Here is a 25,781-nt window from a genome sequence, read left to right as displayed (position 1 = left end):
TTATTTTAAACATCTGGGGGGTTATATGAAGGTAATATATGCTGCTGGAACATGGACTGTAAGACATGAATTACATCTGAATACACATTGCTCATAAATGTCACTAGTAGCTTGTTATGTGTCGTCATAACTGGAATCTGTGTGTATGTAACGGGCTGGAGGAGCTGACAGCCTCTACCGGCCGACTGTTACAGTAAGAACCGTCACAGGGCAACACACATCACTCCGGGAAGCAGGCTGCCTTTACTGTCACCTGGGATAAAACAATCTCCAAAGCAAATAAACAGGAGGCCTGCTGTGGTAACGGGAGCGGCGACTGGGCCCCGCGGCCCACTCCCAGCCTCGCTGGCTCCCCCCGCAACAAAGGAGCAGACGGTGATTCCGACCTGGCTCTTTTGTCCGGGTCCACATGGGGCCATGATTAAAACAGTTCAAGTCACCGAGGGGGTCCGGTGGCCCTCACCTCTCCTCCCCTCCCCTCCCCTTCCCCTTGACAGCAGCACTACCTGCAGCCTTCCCATGGAGGGGCCCCCCAGGAAACTGGGGGAGACACAAGGAGTAGACCCACTCCTTGTGTGTGCGCCTGTTTTGTGGAAGATCTGGAATATTTCATTCATTTCATTATTCTATATGTCAAATTGTATACTCACAAGCAGAACTCACTTCCTCATTTTGTGAACTAAAATCTCTACTCGAGTCACTTAAACAACAACCAAAGTATTACACTTGAGGAAACTGTAGAGCTTTTTTTACTAAATGTGATTCTATGTTTACTTGCACCTCTTTCTCTTTATATTTTTTATGCAATCAATATGTTATTGTAGAGTTCTTGTATTATTTCTTTTTTTTTATGTATCTTTGTAAGAATGAGTCTTGATGTTTATATGCTATGTTGTTTACCTGATTCTTTGAATGATGCATTTTGTAAAAAAAAAAAAAAACAGAAAGAGAAGAGTTTTGTGGAAGAACATCTGAAGCTGTTGACACCCACACATATGACATATAATAAATGAAAAATGATAACTTTATTTAGCACCTTTGAAAAACAAGAGCTTACAAAGTGCTTTGACATCACAGACAGTATATAAACGGTGTCTCTGGACGGAGACCAGTGAAGGATATTAGAAGCACTTTTCCGGTGCTGGCTGAGCGTTACTGAGCAGCCTCCAACTGAGAGAGACGACGTAGATGTGACGTGAGCAACCTGTCTGAAAGTGTGAAGTCTTCTGGTAGCTGTGCCAAGAGAAATCTCAATCATTCCCAATCTTACAGAGACGGAGAGCGTAGGTATATGTGAGGAGATAACATGGGCACAGGCTAATTATCGCTAACTAAAATACTAGTTAACATTAGTAATTAAACCTAAACAGCTAATGTAAGTCGAAAATCAATTCACATACATACTGTATATCCACATACACATAAATACACAACGTTGCAGTGGTGGAAGAAGTATTCAGATCCTTCACTTTAAAGGAACACGCCGACTTTTTGGGACTTTAGCTTATTCCCCGTATCCTCCAGAGTTAGACAAGTCCATACATACCCTTCTCATCTCCGTGCGTGCTGTAACTCTGTCTGACGCCCCCAGCGTTAGCTTAGCCTAGCACAGATCCTGGAGGTAACCGGTTCCAACTGGCCTACTGCTCCCAATAAGTGACAAAATAACTCCAACATGTTCCTGTTTACATGTTGTGATTTGTATAGTCACAGCGTGTACAAATAACAAGGTCACATGAGACACAGCACATCTTCTAACCGTATACAAACTGGGAACTATATTCTCAGAAAGGCGAAGCACTGCTGCTTCTGCTACTTGGGCGGAGTGATTTGCTAGCAGCACCTGAAGCCCCGTGGTGAGGAGCACTCCAGGCCAACCAGGAGTTGGAGTAATAGAGTCAACAATTACTAGATAGTAAAAGCATAGTGACCTTGTTATTTGTACACCCTGTGACTATACAAATCACAACATGTAAACAGGAACATGTTGGAGTTATTTTGTCACTTATTGGGAGCAGTAGGCTAGTTGGAACCGTCTACCTGTTTTAAGAAGTGATTCAAAAGAAGTCACTGATTGGGCAAGCCTTATCTCCTCGGGCAGCTCCTACCCTGTCTCGTGATATAAATCAGAGCCTACTCTTAGTTCTTTCTGTTTTTTAACCCTTGTGTTGTCTTCCCGTCGACCATTAACTTTTTGTCCTCATGGGTCAAAGATGTTGTCACTTTTTCCAAAGCTTTGTATATAAAATAAACCTAATTGACCTAACTTCTTTGTTAAAAAAAAGCAGAAATTATGAATTATTTATGACCAATAGTCAAGATCAGAGGATGTTGAGTGGATCACAGCTTTTGTCAAAATTGAGTCAGGGTATACTCTTTTGAAACCATTCCAACATTGTTGCAAATGCTATAAAATTGAATCAAACACCCATAATTCAATGAAAGTAATCATCAATTTTACACGCGAAGAACGTTGTATGGGTTCCATTCAACGTGCATCCATGCATCCATGTTCATTTTGGGGCAATTTGGATGAAAGAAACCCATATTTGTGATATAAAAAAAACTTTGAAAACTGGTCAAATTTGCCCCTATAGGACAACACAGGGGGTTAAAGGAGCCGGCTTTTGGAGCGGCCTGCGCTGTGGAGGGATCAGCTGGATCCCGGGTATCCTTCCGAGCGTGCGTGTGAAACGACATGTTTGCCTTTGCGTGTTTGCATGTATCCACGCTGCTCTTGATAGGATTACTGACGCGCCGAGGCTGTCGATCGTTCTCTCCGCATAGATACAGTCTGTTGTCACCTTCGGGAACGCGAGGCAAAGAAAGAAGGCCTGTGATGTCAGAGTGTGAGAGAGAGTGTGTGTGTGTGTGTGTGTGTGTATCCTCTCCAGGACGGTTTCTCAAGTGTGGATTCCAGGCACTCTTACCCCACCGATGTGTGTGAATCTTTATTCATAGTCTATTTTTCTTGGCATGAACCAAATTTGCTGCAATCATGTTGTACATTTTTATTCCGAACTTGTATATATTTTCAATTATTTGTTCTTATATTCTATCCTGTTATTATTTCAGGTATATTGTATTCTATTATTTCATGTATATTCTGTATGTGTGCTGTGTGTCTGATATTTTGCTGCTGTAACACAGGAATTTTTTTGGTATCAATAAAAATCTATCTATCTATCTATCTATCTATCTATCTATCTATCTATCTATCTATCTATCTATCTATCTCTATCTATCTATCTATCTATCTATCTATCTATATCCATCCATACCCACTGGAACCATTAATGTTCTCCTCATAACTTACTTCATGATTTACTGATGGATAGTGATGAATCAGTGCACTCTATACTGCTGTCAAAAATCACCAGCAGGAAAGCACTCCGGAAAAAAAGAAGTGTATTCCTGCCTTTACTTTACAGACTGAACTACACAGAGAAAAATACATTTGTTATTCGTCACTGTGCAAAGACAATTTGGTAATTTTGATTTTTTTGATGATAGATGTATAAATAAGTGAAGCAACAAATTGTTTTTTTTATTTAACTAAAGGATAAAAGAAGAAAAAGGGGGTAGGACCAGAAAAGTAAGTTTTTTTTAAACTTGTGCTGAGATGTACATCGCGCGCAGAAACTCGAGTGAAGATAATGACCTCTTCTGAAGAGTCCGTCATGTTTTTTTTTAATCCTCTGTGTCCTCTTTGGCTACTAGCGACTGCGTGGAGGAGGTGGTGGGGGTGAAGCGCGATCACGGAGGGCTTGTATCATGTGGACGCGCCGACAGAATTGTTGTCATTACTTAGAATTCCTCATGGGGGGTCGACAGAAACTACGCACTGTAGCTTTAAGTGCTCATTTATGGTTTGAGATCGTCTCTGACTTACACATGAATAAACAAAATAAACCGTTTACTAAATAAACCGTTTAATCATGTTGGGTTTAAGCTGGAAAATACATTTGTCACAAAGCTGAAAACAAGGCGCTTCATCCTAGCTGATGAGAGAAGTTGATATTTTGGAGCTACATGTTTTCACAGCACAGCGACAAATATAGTACACACAATGTATATAATGTATTCAGTAGCAAATAGCCTATATAAATACCTGTAAAAAAAAAATTGCTGATTCAAACATGCATAAATGGCATCAGAGGAATTAAGTAGAATACATGAGTGCTTGTTGCATGGCATTGATGTGTATTAAAGTGTGCTAAAATAACAGCTGTAAAATCATAGGAAGAACACGAATGTATGTGTCAAATATAAAAAAAAAACACAAAAATATTAACTATGGCCGCCATGAAATTGTAAAAATCTAAATATATATACTACACATACTGTGCACACTGTTTATTACTGTGACATGCAATTATGCGCAGTTGCTGAACTTGGCATTTTCCCCTCTTGTAGTGTAGTTTCCAAATAACCCAGAGAGACGGTTATTCTCTGCACTGATCAGACAGGTCAGGTCAAAGGTCAGGAGAGTCTCAGGACCTCCACAACAAACAAACACTGCTCTCATGCTTTGGACCTTTTCGGGTGTACTTTTGGAAGGTAGTGGGACACTGAAAAATGATATTATTGCATATATTATATGATTCACTTACACCCCTTCTCTTCTATTTAAACACGCGCTTCATAAAGTGGAGAAAGGAGGACATGAAGGAAATAAGAGTTCGGTGTCTGCACCCACACACATACAATCCCTACTTTTAAATGATAAAGTGTATCAAATGAAGTATTTTTTCCCCCCAGCCGGTTTGCTGGGACTCCCTCAGAGACAGATAGATAGAGAAGGATTGAGCAAGACAGAGAAGACGGAGGGGAGGGGGGGGGGGGGGAAAAAAAAAAAAAAAAAGAAAAAGAAAAACACTCCAAGATGAAGGGGCAGCAGAAGAAAAGGGGCAATTACTGTTCCTTTCTTATGGAAATGGTAATGAAGTGGGACATGGGGCTCGGGACAATAGAGGGCCACAGGCAGGTTGAGCGTCACCGTGTAAACTGCTTCCTGTTAGGGAGCCATTTAGCCCTCACTTTTACTGACTAACAAGCCATCTCCACGCCAACTACAAAGAGGCCTCCCCATCAAAGCTGGAGGCTGCTGCTGTCTGTGGAGTCCAGATAGGCTTTTCCCAGGCCAGACCAGGCCAGGCCAGGCCATGTCTGTGTGTGTGTGTGTGTGTGTGTGTGTGTGTGTGTGTTATTTTCCCTTTGCCGGGACGAGCGATGGCGTCTTCCTGTGTTTCGCATCTTCTGACTGTTGCAGAAAAAAAATGCTTGCGCAAGAAATCCCCAGTGACTTTAGGCAGGGTTTCCCCCTAGTTTTATACAAGACTTAGGTGCACATATTTGACGGAGGGTTTAGGGATCCTCCCTCAAGATTCTGTTACGTTTTTCTATAATAAATATGCAATTTCACGTCACTTTGGACAAAATACTACAACCATATCTGCATCTAAAATGCTGGAAAAGCTAGAGCAGATAATAGATGACACTCAAAAAAACTTAAAGCCAAATCTTGCTAAAGAAGTCCGACTCCAATCATTAAATCTGAGAAAAGGCTTTAGTTAGTGTGCTTATAATGGGGACATGATATAATACAATAATTTAATAATTCAAAGCTTGCATCAGAGACGTAGGCGCACAGTGACGTGGTTGTCATGAGGACGGGGAAGGCTGGTGTACTACTGTAATGGGCTTTTTGAAGTTGTTTTCCTGTAATGAGTGTTGACGGCTCAGAGAGAAATTCTAATAATGACCTAAAGGTGTTAACTTGGTGTATTATTACCATCGACTGCACACCTGCCACGCCGCCGGGAGTGATCCTCATATTGTCGTCATAAGAAATAAAATGAAAGGATAGAGCTCTGCATTTAGTGTATTCATATTTAAGTTTCCTCTTTATTTAACCGGGTAGTTTCAATGTGAAGAACGTTCATTTTTTCAGAGACTGGAGAAGAGCACTACAGGTGCACTGCACACCTGAGGACGAATCAGGAAATTAATAAAAAATAAATAACTTTATATAAAACATGAGATAGCATTGCTTTAAAATAAGAAAGGAGAATCATCTCTACATTCTTCATTCATCTTTGATGGACCATGAGTGTGTTTGTAGTTTTTTGCTTTTTTATATCTACAATTGAGGTTATATATATATATATATATATATATATATATATATATATATATATATGTATAATATAATATATATTTTTTTATTATACTTTTTTATTACAGAAATTGTATGAAACGCATGACATTATAACTGGATTGCAATGTTGATGAGATGAACTTGATAAAAAGAGACGACAATACACTTAAACAGACCCAAGCCTCGAGAAATAATTAACATTAAACTTTCATAAATATATAATACTGTATTCTTGCTCTCTTTTCATTGGCAGTGACATCTATTCCACACACTGATGTTCCAGACAACATTTTAGAATTCTCCTGCCTGTTCTTCTCGCCATAAAGGGACCTGGAGCCTGGATGAAGCTGTGACCCTAGTCCCTCCCCAGCACACTGGGCAGAAGGGGGCAGTGTGCTGGTGTCATGGAGGATGCAGTGCAGCTGGGGTGGGGGGCTGTGTGTTGGGCTAAAAGCCCTGGCAGGACTTGGGGGGGGAGCAGGCGAGATGAGGAGGCGGGCTGCATCTATTGTCTTTTAATGAGAGCCTTTGATGTGGCCCCACTGTTAGCTGTTTGTACACCTGGGCCCCTGCGCCTGCATTCAGATTGGCTGTCTGCTGGTGGAGGGGGGGCGACTCGGCATATTCCAGGTAACACTTTCTAGTCAGCTGCTGCTGCTGCTGCTGCCTGGTGTGGGAAGGCAGTAAAAGCTGCCCGGCCCCCTTTGTTTACCCCCTTGAGTTTACGGTACAGTGTCCTCCCCCCACCCCCCCACACCCCCACACTCCTTTCCTATAGTCCTGCCTGGCCTCCAGACTCTGCAGGCAGACGCTGGCTGCCTCTCCGGGGAGCCCCCGGACACCCGTAGAGGTACGGCTGCATGCCGGGGCTCACAGGTAACGATGCTTCCTTCCAGCAGAACAGGAAATGAGCATTGCCTTACAACTGCTGGCTGAGATGTTTGAAAAAATACAACAACAACAACAGACACAGAAGGAAAGAAAGGTTTTGTGGGTAAAGCAATCTGCACGACTACCACGAGACGTAAGAGAGAATATGTTGTTGTGTTATGGGTGAACTGGCCCTTTAAAAATGCTTCCATTCTGACAAGAATATTAAAACATCAGTGGATCCCAATCCTTGTGGCTGGAGACCTAGTAAAAGAAACAATATCTGTTTATAACCACTTGTTACGGTTGAATACCGCATTTGATATACGTAATAACCCCCCCCCCCCGACTTAATCAGGTAGTCTCACTGTGACCAAGAGCTCTTTTTGAAGAGGGACCTGTGCACAAGAACGAATGGGACGAACACACAGAAACGCTACAGACAGTGGTTCTACATTAAAGTCCCCCATCACTCATAAAATCAGTCCTTCCATAAAAATGCAGAGTTTTTTTGTGATTGTTGGTGGCAAAAATAGAGGCTAATGGACCCACGTTTGTATCTCTTAAATGACCCCACTAATAATGCCCGAAATGATACCAAACTTCTACACTAGTACAAATAGGTTATGTACTCATAAAACGATGGATTGGAAAGTTTGTAAGTACACCAGAAGTTTATGTAAATAACACTTCTGCTCTCTGCTGTTGTTGTTGCTGCTGTAAGACGAGTGCTTAGGGCCGTCTACAAATTACAACACCGAAAAGAGATGCAACAAAAATATTTTTTTATTTAACTTTTTTTTTTAAGTAAGTGCTGTAGTATAACTAGCAGGAGACAAGTAATAATTGAGGTAAGTTTGGAGACAATACCTTATTTAATCATTAAATTAATAAATATTTTTGTTGTATCTCTTTTCGGTGTAGTAATTTATAGACGGCCCTAAGCACTCGTCTAACTGCAGGTAGCAGCAGCAGCAGCAGCAGCAACAGAGAGCTGAAGAGAGCAGGCAAGTGTTCATAAACTTCTGGTGTACACCAAACTTTCCAATCCATCGTTTCATGAGTGCATAACCTATAAGTACTAGTGTATGACGCGTTGGTTTCATTTCGGGAGCATTGAGGTCATTTACTAGATACAACCCATAAGCTATTCAGCTGATAGCGCTACACTACGCTAACTCTCCCAATGTTAGACCCAGGTGAAAAAAGCTTCTGGGGGGGTGTTTGGCTCGAGGTCATGGTGCAAAGGACCCTAGGGTGAAATTACTCAGAACCATCACTTTAACAGGTGTAGGTCTAATGACATCCCAACTAGTGGAAGACAGTCATTGTCCAATATGCAACTTACATGGAAACTGAGAATGTATTTCCACCACAAACACACCAGAATGTCAAAGATTCAAAATATCTAATCAAGAACCGTAAATGGTATTGCTTCGGCGAGACAACAATGGCTTCAACCTTTTATTTTTTTGGATCCGTTGGCACGTACAGTCCTGTGAGTCGACCATGGCGAGGGATTGGAAGGTTGTGTGTTCCCTGACTTTTCTCTTGTAATGTAATGTAATGTTAAGAATATTTTTGGAACTTTTATTTGTAAATGAAACCATATCGGACTCAATTTATCAAACAGAGCAGAGTATTTGATCTTGATCTTAAAACATGTCTGGATGAGATAAAAACAAATATATATAATAGTATAATGTTTAAAAATCTTCGACAGGAATGGGAGATTTTCTACGATTTAGAAAGTCTTTTAACGTCCTCCATGTCATTTCCCCTTTCATGTCTTCAACTGTCCTATAAAAATAAAGGCGTAAAATGCCCAAAAAAATATTCTTTAAAAAAAGCAGCTTACTATATTGTGCATGTTTTACTTGAATTAGATTGTTTTAGAGGCCTGAAGATGTAGAATCAGGCAGTAATCAACAAGAAAAAAATGTAATATTAAAAAAAAATTCTGTCCTGTCCTGTAAATCACTAGATTAGATTTTTTATTGCACCTAAGAAAATGCATAACAGATCGAAAAATAAAAGAGATAATGTGCAGGAGGAGCAAAAAAAACAAAAACTCATAGGGGCTTGACAGGTGGCCCTCCTACTGTAAGACATTTATTTAAAATACAAGCAAAGCAGTACAAACATATGTAACACAGCTAAAGAAAAGGCAGAATAGACCTTTATCACGGCAGACATGTTGACATGTCATAGAAGGAAAAGCACAGGTGTATTCAAAACCTTTAATGATGGCTGCATTCCACTTAGGAGAGGTCCTGCTGACTCACTGAAATAGCTTACTGGGACACTTGATGGAATTGAGCCATCGTTAAGGTTATCAATTTCAGCTGTGCTTTTCCTACTATGACAAGTCAAAATGATAATGTAAATTAATCAGGTATTCAAATATGAATGGTGGATACATTTTGACAGAGAATAATTAGGATGTTGCTTAACTGGGACAACAGAGACGGTTTGCCTCTTATATCAATTTAGACTTGTGCAGGTTTGAATTGATTTGATTTAGCAGTACCAGAGTTAGCTTTAAGTTAATTTCCATCTGTAGTCCCCTGGGCAGGAAACTGTAGGAAATAACATTTCTGTCAGATGATGACTATAGAACTGACTGAGAACATGACTTGGTAAACTGTCCCAACAATTTGGACCTCGGAGTCTAATGGACAGACAGTGGGATGAAGATTATTGGCTGACGTTGTGTTGTGGGTTTAACACAAAACATTGAAGATGGGTTAGCTCGAAAATAGGGAGGATACATGGCGACCGGGATAAAAGAGTGGAACCGGAACATCTTACGGAGAATGTTCATCATCTCGCGACCCTGCAGATTCATCTCGCGACTCTTGCAGGGCCCCCAACCCCTAGGTTGACAACCACAGGTTTAGATTTAAACAGAAACCTTTTTGTGGATTGTGGCTGCAGTGACAGCACTAAGTGCATCAAAACAAGTAACAATGGCACCTGTAGTAAACAGCAAAGCACTTTGTTTGGCTGTTATTAGCCATCCATATTATTGCTCGGCAACGTGACAAGCAAGTAGGATGCTGACGGCTCATTGGCCACGCATCGGAAGGTGACACGGTGCTGTGTGACCATCTCATTTTAATTGTGCATTTATAGAGAGAGGAAGTGCCGCCAGAGGAAGAGGGTGATGAGCTCTGAAGTCACACGTCCTCTGACTCTGGGTAAATAATCTTCCTGGCTGCACCTATCATTAATCCTCTGTCTTTAACACTTACTGTTTGTCAGTGGAAACTGGCCTCGCTTCTTTTGATCTCTCCCCCCCCCCCCTCCTCCCCTGCCCATTCAACCCTCCCACTAAAAAACACTCACCCACCTAGGTCAGAGCACAGAGACTGAGGTGGTTATAAAAAGTATTCCCCCGAGCAGACAGCGGGCCCCGGTTATGATGATCCACCCAAACGTCATGATTAATATCGGCTAATATTTGCTAATGTCTTTCGCAGCTTGGCAGCACAGCCGAAGTCGATCCCTCTTCATGTCAGAAGGAGATAGTCTGAAGTGTGATCTCACTCCGCAGGGTCTACTGTTAATACGTGTGTGTGTGTGTGTGTGTGTGTGGGTTCATGTGCACACAGCTGGGGGCTGCAGCGAGGAGATTTAACTGTTTTCTCACACACTGGTGTCTGCTGACCTCAGCTGCTCATATTTACATCAGGCAACACTGATCGCTGTGGAAAAAAAAAAGAGAGAGAGAGTAGGAAACAAGCAAAAACAAACCTGCAAGAAAGAAAAAAGTGTGTGAAATACAACTTCACTATTTCGTAGGGTGGAAAACACAATGGTTTTCTGTGTTTGTATGGCTGTATATTTTATTGAATTGAATTTATTTGTAGTGTAAAAACATACAGGGGTTTCCCTAGGTTTGGGGAAGACTTAAGTGCACATAGTTGGTTTAAATAAAAAAAATAAATGCAATTTGACATCATTTTCGACTATTATTTATATCAATATATTATAACCATCTGTGTATACAATGTTGGAAAAACCAGAGAAGATAATAAAGACAAAATGTTGCCAAAGAAGTCCACTGGGGACCAAGTACAATCATTAGATCAGAGTCATTTAATCAAGTTATTTAGTTTGGTCCCCAAAACGGCTTGGGTGCTGTGCCTATAGGCCTTATAAAAATATAAATGTGTGTTTTTAATAAGCCTTATTGAAGGAAAATGTCTGTGACTGCTTGGGACAGACAATAAAGCTATCTCTCTAGCGATCTAATGGTAGGAAAAACCCTCCATGAGGACAGGAGTTGTTTTATACAGTACAGGCCAAAAGTTTGGACACACCTTCTCATTCAATGCGTTTCCTTTCTATTTTCATGACTATTTACATTGTAGATTCTCACTGAAGGCATCAAAACTATGAATGAACACATATGGAATTATTTACTTAACAAAAAAGTGTGAAATAACTGAAAACATGTCTTATATTTTAGATTCTTCAAAGTAGCCACCCTTTGCTTTTTTATTAATAAGGGAAATAATTCCACTAATTAACCCTGACAAAGCACACCTGTGAAGGTAAAACCATTTCAGGTGACTACCTCATGAAGCTCATTGAGAGAACACCAAGGGTTTGCAGAGTTATCAAAAAAAGCAAAGGGTGGCTACTTTGAAGAATCTAAAATATAAGACATGTTTTCACTTATTTCACACTTTTTTGTTAAGTACATAATTCCATATGTGTTCATTCATAGTTTTGATGCCTTCAGTGAGAATCTACAATGTAAATAGTCGAGAAAATAAAGAAAACGCATTGAATGAGAAGGTGTGTCCAAACTTTTGGCCCGTACTGTATGTCCAATGGAAAGAGTTTTAATGAGGATATTTCCAAAGTCTCTAATTCATTATCATTTCCTAAATGTTCTAAATGTTGGTTCTACACTCCTGACATGTTTCAACCTTTATTCATTCAGACCAGCTATGCTTTGCTTCAGAGTGACAGTTAAACAGTCTCCCACACAGGAGCTGTCTTTTTCTTTTGAGATAATAACAGATTCCTCTCAGCAGTCCTCCTGGCTGGGTCTGTCCCTGTAGTGTCAAAGCTGAACCTGCCATCATTAGCATGCCAAAGGTCCACAGGTCTACTGTAGGGCACCTAGATGAGGGCCGGTGGGGGCCGAGGGGGGGCAATTACTGTCCCCGCTAATTCTTTTTATCCCTTTCAAAGGGACGGGTGATTAGAAGAGGAAAGTTTAGATTTCCTGAACTTGAAGTGGAAACGCAAAAGTGACAGACGAAGCTCAGGGCTCAATCCACATCATGGAGGGCAGGGGCCGTGTGTGTGTGTGTGTGTGTGTGTGTGTGTGTGTGTGTGTGTGTGTGTGTGTGTGTGTGTGTGTGTCTGGTAGGCTTACCACACGATGTAAGTGGCTGGTTGCTGTTTCAATTGCTGCTCTTTCTTTCTAAAATTACAACACACAGTTTATAAAAAATCCGTGGGTCAAAGGTCAGGGAAAAAAAAATATACCAACTTCTATGACGAATTGTACATTTACTCAAGTTCTGTACTTTAGTACACATGTACTGCACTTGCACTTTACTCGCATATTTCCAGTTTATTCTACTTTATACTTCTTCACCACATTTCAAAGGGAAATAATGTTCTTTTTACTCCATCACATGAATATGATAGCTATCGTTCTTCACATATTGAGATTTTACATGCAAACACATGATAATTAAATGAAATATAATGCATTTCCATAGATGAAACTGGCCAAGAGTTAGTATTAGCTCCACTAGCTACAACAGTGCAATTACTTTTTTACTTATCGTAATAATAAGTAATAATAATTACAACCTGACGGAGGACTTTTACTTCTGTCATGCTTTTACACTGCGGTATTAATACTTTTACTTAAAGCAAGGTCATGTGACTTTTAAAAGAAAAAAACACAACACAATATTCCTTACAAAAATGAAAAGCTTAATTCATACGCAATATAGTCTCGCGTTGCCAGAACTATCTCCACAGTGCTGTGGCTACATCACACATACAGTCCAGGATGGGTTGTTTGCATTTCTTTCAACCAATCACAATTCTCTTGGAGCAGCGCTAAGCTCCTGACGCAGCGACGGTGGCTCTGCAAAATAGTCTCGGGAAGGAAGTTGTTTTGGTGGAACATTTGCACCCTGCAAAGAACACGCCACATCCAATATTAAATGAAGTTAACTGTTCACACAATACAGTAACGTGAACTATTCAAATTAGCTAGATACATGGTTAAACAAGTACCAGTGTACTGCTGTGTGTACTTGGTCCACAGCAATCCCATCAACCGGTCCCCAAACGACCCAGTTATATAATAAATATCATAAACATATGCTTTGTAAATCTTTACAATCATTCCCCGTAAAGAACCAAGCAGACCTGCCTTGTTGCACGATCCAAATTGTCTTCAAAACTGGACATTTTCAGCGTGTAGCATGTTAGCTCGGAGGCTGTTCTCCCTCCCTTTTTTCGTGCCTTCTTTTCTGTAGCTACCATTTAGGACACACAGTCATGTCCTTTTTTATTTATTTAATTCTTTTAACAAGGGATGGATGGAGTTTACATTGTGCAATTACAGACGTACACATGGTTGGTATTTTATGGGCTATTTTACTGTATTTTTTTACGACGCAACTTGTTTTGTATTTTACTACTTTCAGGCCGATAATAAATAAAGAATTCAGTATCTCTTCACCAGAATTCAAAGAAATATTTACAGAAAATATAACAGAATAATTTAACATTAAAAACCAGTGTCTGGTTAAGGTGCATATATTGTGCTTTTCCCCTTTCCTTTTTGTGAACGTTGTAGGTTTACAAAGTGAAAAAGCCCAAAGTCCCCCCCAAAGGGACTTACCATCTCCAACAGAAACACTGTTCACCAACTGCTCCAAACAGCTCTGTTGTAGTCCAGCCTTTACTTCAGAGACAAACGTGGTCACTTTGTAACACACGTTATAATGCTCGCCTAGCTGCTAGCGTGGCACGCCCTCAAACTCTGCTTCTGACTGGCTAGTAGTCCTTACCTAGCTACTGAGCATGTGCGACTCCCAACAAAGATGGAACAGAAGTGAGATGTCTCACTCTGTAGCTAAAACAGAGAGCTCAACACACAGGGTGAAAAGAGGAGCTGCAGCAATGTGCAGTACAACAAAAACATGGTGTTTTTTTGAAAATTAAACCATGTAAACCTATTCTGGTACAGCCTCTAAATACAATTATGAACCTGATAATGAGCATAATATGAACACTTTAAATGTTTCTGAGTGGTATAAGAAGTGGCCCTGGTTATAACCCTGACAGCAACAACAGTGAGTTACACACTAATATCATACACAACACAGATGACGCAAAATAGGCCGCAAGATGAGAATTAAACAACAGTGTGATCAAAAGCTCCTTAAGAAAAAGCCAATAAAAATCATATAAGAGAATGCTTGCGTGTCACATTTCACATCACATTATATATATATATATAATCCATCACTGAGCTGTTTGATCTTTAATATCAGACACATTATTGGATGTATTTTATCATTTTAGGCTGCTTACACCTCTGAGACTTTCTTATTTTTGGTCTTTATCAGTAAAATTTGAGCTTGTTGTTTTTTCTAGTAACCAGCTTATGTCATAATACATGAAAAAATGGCTTTGTGAGAGTGTGTGTGTGTGTGCATGAGTGTTTTTTCTTCCCAGGGCTGACTCACCCGCCTACTTGTGTTTACTTATTTAGGCCCGGCGAAGTCCTCTGGAAAATATGCATCGTTATAACTGTCCCTTTGTGAAGCACCAGACCTCTGCAATATTTCTCACCTAGGTGAGTGTGTGCCGATGCCAGAGCGAGGCCTGCCTCGGTCGGTTAACCCTCGGCTCGCCGGGCGGCAGCACTGAGCGGCCTGAGGAGAGACAAAGCTGTGGGAAACCTCAGCCGGCTTTTTTTTCCAAGTAAACTTCACATTTCAGAGCAGACATTCGCTCACCGCGCGGGACCGAGGCGCCCGTCCTGTGCCTCGGTTTGGGCCTGTCGGTCCGACTGGGAGGAGGCTTTGTGTTGCCTCGTGCTTTGATAACGATCACCAGTTAACACCTGACAACCACAACACGCCGCTGTTTTTGTTGCTGCGGCTACAGACGACTCATCTCTGATTTATCAAACAGGCACGAAGAGTGGATTGTATCTTAATTTGGAGTTCTGAGGCGGCTTCCTGTGAGTGGGACTGTCTGTCGGGGGTCAGCAGGGCCTATAGGCCCGGCCTGCAGGGGTTAGGTCCTGCATGCAGCCACTTTTTTAAAACTCTCTGTCTCTTTCTCTCAGACCCAAAATTTTAAAAAACACAAACACACACACACACACACACACACACACCCTCACACACACACACACACAGGTTTGTGGCACTATCTTTGTGGGGACCCGTCATTGACATAACACATTCCCTAGCCCTTTACCCTAACCTTAACCATCACAACTAAATGCCTAACCTTAACCTTTACCCTCACCCTAACCATAGCCTAATTCTTTCTCTAATCCTAAAACCAAGTCTTAACCCTCAAGCAGCCCTTTAAACTTGTGGGGTCCAGCATTTTGGCCCCACAAGTATACTGGACTCCCGGTGATTGGACCCCACGAATATAATTAAACAAGAACACACATATACACACATATACACACACACACGCACGCACGCACACACACACACACACACACACACACACACACACACACACACACACACACACACACACACACACACACACACACACACACACACACACACACACAGGGGGAAAAGGAAGAGGCTGCTGAATGATACGGGATGGAAAGGTGTGAGAGAACCCCTTTACATTTATGGCCTCTGTAGAAGTGGAGGAAGTGGTGTAGTAAAGTGGAGTCGCGCTCCAAAGCCCTCACTCAATTCCAAGTACATCACAGACAGCGGAAAACCAGGCGACAGGAAGAAAGCCACACGGCTCACATGTGAAATGTAAAAAACCTGTCTCAGGATCCGAACGGGCACAACGTGAGCGTGACCAGTGAATACTGTATCGGCTCAGTATTAATACACGGTGGCCTGCAACTGGAGGAGGGAGTATTCTAGGGCTGTAACTAACCAGGATTTTCATTGTCAGTTAGTCTGCCGATTATTCTTCTCGATTACCGTAATCGATTAGTTTTTTTTGGTCTATAAAACGGCGAAAAACGTTAATCAGCAGTTTTTTTTTTAAAGGTGCCCTGCCATACAAAACGGCTTTTACTTGCATTTTTTGAAATATGTTAGGTCCATATGTGTTTGTGTTATGTTGTGAATGTGAAAATGAACTGCTACCTCCTCTGTCAGCTCTAGCCACTGAAAAGAAATAAGCAGAGAAATCAGGCCAATTACAAAAGATGGTCAGGCTGACATCATGTTGCCTGAGCTCATTAATATTCATTAGCTCACCCAGTTGGGCTGGGTAAAGGATTCTGACAGCCAGGCTCTCATTGGCTAGCTGTTGGCCAATCAGATTCGAACAGCTTAGCTTGTTGAAAATTAATGAGAACTGGCAGAAATCGAGCTGAGTCTTCCTGCAGGCTTTCTATACCACGCTAGAATGGCTTGAAACAAGGTAACCAAGGCATTTTTTCCACAAAAAAATGCTACAGAGTCCATGGTAGAACTTCAGACATTACCACAAAGTCATGAAATACATGTGGCAGGGCACCTTTAAAGCCCAAGATGACGTCCTCAAATGTCTTGTTATGTCCACAACTCAAAGATATTCCGTGTAATGTCACAGAGGAGAGAAGAAAGCAGAACATATTCACATTGAAGAAGCTGGAATGAGAGTTTCCAAACGATTAATCGATCATCAAAATAGTCGGCGATTCATTAAATAGTTGACAACTAATGAATTATCGGATTCATCTTTGCAGCTCTAAAGTATTCTGATGTTTTCCTCAGAATGAAGCATCACCATCCGCTATGTAGAAATACTTCATTACTACATTGCACTTAGCGTCTAAAATGCAAAGCAGTTACTCACTCTTTCTTTGTGCTGTATATATAAAATGTTTTCATCATTGTTACAGTTTTTTTCCAATCGCTAACACACTAAAATGACATGTATAGCTCAATTATTTCAACTGCACACACAGAGAGCAAAACCCCTTTTCAAGTCTCCAAAAGTCGAAACACATTTTCTGCTTTACACACGTTTTGCAATTCAAAATGGCGCTTTTTAAAAGCACTGAACACGGTTCCCTGCATGAGACACAACAATCTGACATAAAGTCATAAAGGTTTGCCATTTAAAAAAAACCACTGCCATTCAAAATGACACTACATGAGCTAGTTGGCCAAAACACCTCAATGGTTCATTGTTACCACTTCAATCAGGAAGTAAGCACTATGCAAAGACCAGGTGAGCACCATTTTTTTATATATATATTTTTCCTATGTATTTTTTCTGCAATTTTCTTTTTCAGTTTACTGTTTTGTTTGTGAGCATATTTTTGTGCAGTCCAATGTAAATATATCTGCTGTGCATATACTGCACTGACTTGTTTGGTTAAAAAAAATAATAATAAAAAAAGAAACTATGAAGAATTTTCTACAATTTGAACTGTTTTAGTATTATGGCAAAGCACACTTAGAGTGCTTTTCATTATGCCCAACAGTGTGTAGTTGGTTAGACAAACATCTGGTAATATGAGTGAAGTGTGTGCCATTTGGTGCAAAAGTTTGATTTTGATCATGCTATATGTAGTTTTGGTTGCAGTGCTTCATTTTGCAGGATAAATATGAGGTATTTTGCAATTTGAGTGTGTGGTTTTGGGAATTTGAATTTGTGAAGTTTGCAAAATTGATCTAGTTTTCACTAGACTGGAATAGAAAATAAGTGTAGTTATTTCTGTAACTTCCATGGCTTTATCTCTTTGTGGTTCTGTTCATTTGAAAAGAACAAACAGAGAATGGCCACTAAAACTATTTCAAAAAAATGTCAACTACATTTCCCTCTGGCATGTATTGGAGTAGAAGTATAAAGCTGCATAGCGTGCAAATACTGAAAATAAGCAACTTTGTTTTTGTACAAATGGACTTGAGTCAGAGCAAAAGAGGACAATAATATTAAAAAAGTAGTAATAATAGTAATAATAACCATAATCTTTATTTACAGAGCACTCAAGCCAGTAAACAGAAGCAGATTTGAGAAGTTTAGGGACTTTTCCACAGCTTTTCTTTAGTGAGTTAATGTCTCTATTTGAATAGGAGAAATGGCCCGTGCCGAGGCCCTCAGCCTCCAACTGGCCGAAATATTTAATATCAGAGGGATTCATGCAGGCCCATTATGTAAATCCAGGCATCACTTGTGGGCCGTCCACACTTTGGCACAACAGGAACACAGAGTCTGCCCTAATGGCCCATGCTCAGTAAACACAAGCCCTCTCCCATGTGGATTTGAGACAACAAAAGATTAGCACTATTTGCAAATATACAACTGAGTTCAAAGGCACGGCTCTGTGGCCTCGCTTCCCTTCTTTTGTCTCGACGCCAAGCTTTGAATGTGTTGGGCATCAAATGCAACACACTTGATTTGTTGGTATCAAAAATCACCAAAACTTCAATCCAGCAGCATGTCCTACAGCGAAGCCCTTCTTTAAAGATCTAGGACATCTGTATAAAGTACATTTTTTTGAGTGGAGTTTGGTTGGGGGGAAAATAATTTGAATTTAAAAGGTTTTATTGTTAATTTATTCATCTAAAGTGGTGTTATGTTGTGGAGAGAGGTTCAGACTGGGGGCGGGGCGACGTTTGGAGACGTCGAACCAGGTCAAAGAGGCGAGATGTGTGCGCACAAACCACGCCCCCGCATCCCCATGAGGTCCCTGGGGGCCGTTAAATGATGAGGCCTTCAGGGTTTTAGAAAGCAGTCCTAATCACTCGGGCCTTCTCTCTCTGTCTCTGCCAGCGGCTGTCTCTGAGTCAGTGAGCCACCCCCCCTCCCCTGTCCCCCAACCCGTTTGCACCAGACCTCTTGGATTTAGATCGATCTACAAACTGCTCGGAAATATGACTTCCTCCAACAGTGACCAGCGCCTGGAGCATCTGCTCAGCGCCGTGGAGAGCGAGTTCCAGAAGGGCAGCGAGAAGGGAGACGCGTCCGAGAGGGATATTAAACTGACGCTGGATGATGCAGACTTATGGAACAAGTTCAAAGAGTTGACCAACGAGATGATTGTCACCAAAACTGGAAGGTAGGTCCCGATGAAGCAGCAGCAGCAGCAGGCTGTGGAGAAGCCGTGGCGGCGATGGTTGTCCTTTTTTGCGCACAGGCCGGGCACATTTTTACGCGCATTTTACGCACGGGGGTTTTCAGTGTGATGAGTTTAAACGACTTTATAAAAATGTTTTTAATTGTGATAGCTGTAAAGCGGGTTTTTATTTTGATATCTTGCAGGCTCGCACATAATACAATTTAATAATAATAAACTATTATTACTTTATCACTATTGTTTCTATATCACTTTTCCTAACAAGGTTACAAAGTGCTTTCCAGAAAAAACTATAACCAAGAAAAACACAACCAACAGCAACAAGTAAAATACAAAAAAAAAAAAAAACTATAAATACACAAGTGGTCTTTCTGCTCGCGAGGCCTCAGCGGCCTTTAGGTTAATATACAAAAAATAGGTAACCTAACGAAACTTGGTTCTGTGATTGAGCTCGAATACAACGACGTGTTTAAAAAATAACTTGAATGACAGAATGCTCTCGCAGACGCCCTTAAACAAATCCTCACCGATTCCGCGCTTGTTGTTTCCGCAGGAGGATGTTCCCGGTGCTCCGAGCCAGCGTCAGCGGCCTGGACCCCAACGCCATGTACTCGGTGCTGCTGGATTTCGTGGCGGCGGACAACAACCGGTGGAAATACGTGAACGGGGAGTGGGTCCCCGGTGGCAAACCGGAGCCCCAGAGCCCCAGCTGCGTCTACATCCACCCGGACTCCCCCAACTTCGGAGCGCACTGGATGAAAGCGCCCGTCTCCTTCAGCAAAGTCAAACTCTCCAATAAACTCAACGGGGGCGGACAGGTGAGGAGACTGTTAGATGGGAAGAATATCAGGAATTAGGGTGATATGAAAAGCGTTTCTGACACTTAAAAAATACAATTTCAGCTGTGCCACATTAGGCATACAGGATGAAAAAAAAAACCTGGAAGAAAAAGTCATTTAAAGAGGGATTTAAAGATTTTAATGTTAAATTACTCTTTCAACTTTACCACTGGAATATGAAATAATACACTCGTTTCCAAAATCCTTCCACTTCGTTTAGGAACTGTTGGAGTTTTTTTCCCCCTTTATTTTGAAACATGGCCAAATAAGGTGGATCATTAGTATCAGGAGAAAGACAAAAAAAAAAAAAACCCACTGGATTTATGTCCCTGTACTGTTAGACCTCCGCTTGAATCTGAGAAAAGTACTACATACTGGTGAAATAGTCCTGCAGTTTGTTGTAATGTTGTCCCCCCTCCTATAGATCATGCTGAATTCTCTGCACAAATACGAGCCGAGGATACACATCGTGAAGGTTGGAGGCATCCAGAAGATGATCAGCAGCCAGTCGTTCCCCGAAACACAGTTCATCGCAGTCACCGCCTACCAGAACGAAGAGGTCAGTGTTGTGTGCACGGGGCATATACTGTATATGCTCTACATGAAACATATCAACGCTCCCAAGGGAGTGTCTTGAATATTGATTGGAAACGCTAACATCTGCAACGTCCTCTCTACAGATTACTGCTCTGAAGATCAAGCACAATCCCTTCGCTAAAGCCTTCTTGGACGCCAAAGAAAGGTATAAGGCCTGAAGCTCAAATGACTCCTCAAATGACCGAGTTACTGGCAGCATGGCATCTAACGTTGTTGTTTTTGATTGGCAGGAGCGACCATAAAGACATGCCCGATCACAGTGCAGACAGCCAGCAGTCTGGCTACTCTCAGCGTGAGTTTCATTCCTCATTTTGGTTCTACGTTTCTGAAGTGGCGTGGTGGCAAAATCCGAATCCGAATCAGGAAAGGGTTTATTGCCACAGTAGGTTACACCTACGAGGGATTGGCCTTGGTGGTTGCTGCATACGTACACACGCAGACATAAATAAGAAATAAACAATACATCCAGACACAGAAACAAATATACACAACATAGCTGTTTAGCATAAGAGAAAGGAGGCTGAATGGGTTTGAGTGCAGGATGCAAAAGATATGTAGCTAGTGCAATGGGCAGATGTATAGTAAATTGTAGATTGTACGCTTTATATGACGTTTTTTTTCTTCATACGGAGAACTTTGCTGTGTTTATAAGACTTATTTTGGTTTGTTAAATTCCACAGTTGGAGGTTGGTTCCTCCCAGGCCAGAGTCCCATCTGTCCCAGCAGCAGCCCTCCTCAGTTCAGCGGCACGGCGGGCCACTCGGGCTCCTACTGCGAGCGCTACTCCAGCCTGAGGAGCCACAGAGCGGCCCCGTACCCCAGCCACTACCCCCACCGCACCTCCAGCACAAGTAAGACCCCACTCGGACCTTTTGTAGCCTCAAAAAATACATACATGTATCAAAATGTATCGCGGAGGGGTGTAAATCACAAGTTGTATCGCGATACGATATTATAGCGATTCTTTGGACGACGATACGATATTTACTGATGATCTCTATATAAGTCTGCCGTGATAGGATTTTGGTTCAAACTCAGGGGCCCGCGGCCGATATGAGGCCATATCATATGCCCGTTTAACGCAATTACATTTAAAGCAACCCCCCCCAAAAAAACTGCTAAAATACGGATTAGACGTCTTTATTACTGAGATCTTCCAGACATTTAAATGAAAAACAAACTATTCTTTTTCATAAAATAAAGGGGAATCTTACGGACGATATGTATCGATATTTTCACCCTGGATCGATCATATTGAGATATATTGATATATCGATCCAGATCGATGCATCGTTCCGCCCCTAGTATCATGCGAGGAATCAAAAACGAACGGGGAGAATTTGCATTCATTTGTGGTCTGTAACTCTTTTTTTTTTTTTCCCAGACAACTACATGGACAACACTTCAGGGTCTCTGCCCACTCATGACAGCTGGTCTGCTCTTCAGATCCCCAACTCCACAGGAATGGGCACTCTGTCCCACACCACCAACTCCACATCTAACTCCGGGTGAGCTTCCCAACCACATACAGTTGAAACCAGTTCTATGAAAGCAGTGGCTGCACAAAGCCTTGCTCTACGTTTGAGTTAGGTTGAATTACATCAGCATGAGATGTTGCATCTCTTGTGTTTATTAGTTAATGTGTCAATGATGGTGGCCGAACTGTCCCCGTGGCAGTGGTGGAATGTAACTAAGTAGACTTAAACAAGTACTGTACTTAAGTACAAATTTTAAGGCACTTGTACTTTACTTGAGTCTTTTCTTTTCATGCCACTTTCTACTTCTACTTTCGCTTTTTCAGAGAGAAATATTGTCCTTTTTACTCCACTACATTCATCTGTTACAGCTTTAGTTACTAGTTACTTTAGTTACTCCACTACATTCATCTATTACAGCTTGGTTACTAGTTACTTTACAGATTAAGATGTTTGCACACAAAAATGTTTTATTATAAATCAAACGACCCAACAATATAACTGTTTGGATCCTTTCCACTTTCTAAAATGTCAGGATGTCATTTTTCTGCATTTACTTTTAATACTTTAAGTATATTTTTCTGATGATACTTTTAAATAAGTAACAATTTCACGGACACATTATTACCGGGGGATCTGGGGGATTTTTTTTTTTATTATAGGGTTAAATAATTTTTCTCCTGTATTGTTCATAACTTTCTGCATATTCAAAACATAACTCGTGTTTCAGGTTGCTTTTTAGGAATCATGTATATTTCAACAACAAATGGGTCTGAGAATGGGACAATAATAATATAAATAAATAATATAAATAAATAAAATATAATAATAATAATAATAATAATAATAATAATAATAATAATAATAATAATAACCCTCTGTTTTTCCCTCTGGTCCACAGTCAGTACCCCAGCCTGTGGTCAGTCACCGGCAACACCCTGACCCCTTCAGGCTCGGCCTCCGGCTCCATACCAGGAGGCTTGACCTCCCAGTTCCTGAGGGGCTCCTCCTACACGGGCCTGACCTCCTCGCTGCCCGTCTCCTCGCCGTCCTCCATGTACGACCCCGGCCTGGGCGAGGTTGGCGTCGGCGTCGGGGACGGGGCCCAGTTCGAGAGCTCCATCGCCAGGCTGACCGCGTCCTGGGCGCCGGTGGCTCAGAGCTACTGAGCTCAAACGGCGACTCTCCGGAGGCTTTAGGAGCGGGACTAAAGACATACGGAAAAAACAAAACGGTCCTGGGAAGAAGATGAGATGTCACAAGACCTGCAAAGATCTCCTCTGGCTCCTGTTAGCTTAGATCACTCGTTCCAGAGCCTCTAATTTATCAAAGGTGTAAAGTTAAGCGGTAGTCACACTGAACAGAACAGTTGACGTGCAAAGACAATCAGATCCTTCCATGTTGGACACTTTCCCACGTAGAATATTAAGCCTTAGAATAGCTGCATGGTCACAACTCAACGCCTCTGCTCTTAGACTTTCCCAACATGCTTATTACACATTTAAAACATGTTATTACACCTTTAGCTCCACCCAGCCAAACTCAACTGAGCAATCCTTGCTATTTTTTCTTCTTCTTTTTAAGTCTTAAATATATAAGATGAAAAAAAACAAATTTGGTTCTGCTAACATAAATGTGTATATGTGTGTAAATAGAATAAATTAACGTCCAGTGTTTTCCATATAAATGTGCCTTTTGTGATGATGCAATAAATGTTCCAAGATCGGACTGAGAGACACAAGTGCCTTCTGCATCCTGGCAGGGTTCTGTCAAGACCCCCCTCCCTCCCCCTCCCCCACCCCATGCACAAACAAGTGTACATAACTATCTATTTGTATTTGAACTCACTGTGAGTTTTATTTATGTCATTTAATAATAAATTAAAATTGTTTGTTTTCTCAAAAAAAAAACATGGGCTGCATTTTGTCTGTTTGTCTGTCACTCAGTACCTTTTCAAATGAGCTGAACTCCAGGAACATATTGACTCACTATTTTATAATAAGTTTACGCAGAGCTTTTCAAACGCAGAGAGAAAAATAAAGTTTAAAACGCCATTTACAGTACGTACATTAACACAGAGGCCCAATAATCTGTGAGGTCAAAGGGCAAACAAAGGGCCACTGCGGTTTAATCAACCAGGAAAGACGGTAACAACATCTCTTGTGTTCTCATTTCGAACCGCGCGGGTTTAGAGCGGAGGTGTAACTCTCACGTCGCCCTCGGGCATCAAACCTCAATCATCAAACGTTTGGCCCCACATTATGAGCTTTCTTTAAATAACGGCGTCCGCACGGCCACGCTAAGTGAACGTGGCTTCTCTGACATGTAATTGAAATAACAAGGTGATGGAGAAAAGTCCAGTTCTAGAAATCTTTCGGGGGCTGCTTTTCCATCACCGGCACCCTTTTGTTACAATCTGCGTTGTGGTGCGACATACGGCTAACACATTCGGATCTGCATGCGAGGAAAGTCAAAAGGTACTGAATACGGACCCAAAATGCTAACACCGGGGGCCGAAGAGAGTAAACTAAGTGCGCGCATTTAGCACAGCTTGTTACTCCAAAGTCAGCTTTGCGTTATTGGCGGGAACACAGTGGACGCAAACCAAACCCAGTTCAGTTTACCGACCTTTTCATTTGCAAGGCGTGACTTTAAATGCCTCGTTAGGGTGGCAGTAGCTCGGTCAGTAGGGAGTTAAGTTGGGAACCAGAGGGTCGCTGGTTTAAGTCCCCGTATGGACCAAAGCATGGTGGTGGACCGGTAGCTGGAGGAGGGCACTGCCAAGGTGCTCTTGAGCAAGGCACGAACCCTCAATTGCTCGGGCACTCTGACATCTCTCCATTAGTGCATGTATAGGTACTGAGCATGTGTGTGTAACTCAGACCTGTGTGTAATAACAACAGAGTGAAAAAAATCGTAATTTCCCCTTGCGGGATTAATAAAGTATACATTATTATTATTATTATTATTATTAAAGTAATGAACACCAAGGCTTGTAGCGAGGTGCTGAGCACTGGGGGTCACACGCTCTGGCTCCATATGCATATCTCTATTTATTCTGACGCTGTTTTCGGCCCTCAGGCCTTCTGCAGAGTGTGCAACACTGTATGCCAAATTTTATATTCACAAGCAGAAATGTTCCAATTCATCTCCTAATTTTGTACCTTTTCTCATAGAATTTAAATCTCTACTGAAGTCACTTAGATCGTTGAATAACAACAAAAGCATTCAAATTGTGGAAACTGTAGAGCTTTTTTTCCCCTGAAACCTCTGACTAATTGTAAATTTATGTTTTCATGTACTTTTAATTTTTTTTTCTATGTAATGATTATCATTTGTATTGCTTCGTATGTGTTTAACTTTGATCATCATAAGCCTGTACACTTGATGTTCATGTGCTATTACTGTTCATCTGATTCTATGTATACTGCATCTTGTCAATAAAAAAAAAGTGTGCAACACTTGTTTCTTATTTTCAAACACCTTGTTATCATGTGATTATTCATTCTACATATTATTATGAAGAGAGCTGAAACATGTGTTTAATGAAGTTA

At 41.3% G+C, this 25,781-nt stretch overlaps 1 protein-coding gene across 1 annotated transcript; it reads left to right on the top strand.

Annotated features, from left to right (window-relative positions):
• Positions 1-18,989: 18,989 nt before the first annotated feature.
• tbxta (T-box transcription factor Ta) lies at positions 18,990-24,002 on the top strand. Its single transcript, XM_039820705.1, has 8 exons — positions 18,990-19,298; positions 19,870-20,134; positions 20,580-20,714; positions 20,836-20,897; positions 20,983-21,044; positions 21,433-21,603; positions 22,137-22,260; positions 23,129-24,002. The coding sequence occupies exons 1-8, from the start codon at positions 19,114-19,116 to the stop codon at positions 23,394-23,396; spliced, it is 1,272 nt and encodes a 423-aa protein (XP_039676639.1). The 5' UTR covers positions 18,990-19,113; the 3' UTR covers positions 23,397-24,002.
• Positions 24,003-25,781: the final 1,779 nt, after the last annotated feature.

This window comes from Perca fluviatilis, chromosome 13, assembly GCF_010015445.1.
Source record: "Perca fluviatilis chromosome 13, GENO_Pfluv_1.0, whole genome shotgun sequence".
NCBI classification, from domain to species: Eukaryota; Metazoa; Chordata; class Actinopteri; order Perciformes; family Percidae; genus Perca; species Perca fluviatilis.
Note: the sequence above shows the minus strand (reverse complement) of the source record. Positions and strands in the feature narration are given on the sequence as shown.

Excerpts from the sequence above, each read along its gene's own strand:
- tbxta (XM_039820705.1), top strand. The coding sequence starts at position 19,114 with ATGACTTCCTCCAACAGTGACCAGCGCCTGGAGCATCTGCTCAGCGCC. Across the intron at positions 21,604-22,136 it reads CCACCGCACCTCCAGCACAA|ACAACTACATGGACAACACT; the intron begins GTAAGACCCCAC and ends TTTTTTTCCCAG. Across the intron at positions 22,261-23,128 it reads AACTCCACATCTAACTCCGG|TCAGTACCCCAGCCTGTGGT; the intron begins GTGAGCTTCCCA and ends TCTGGTCCACAG.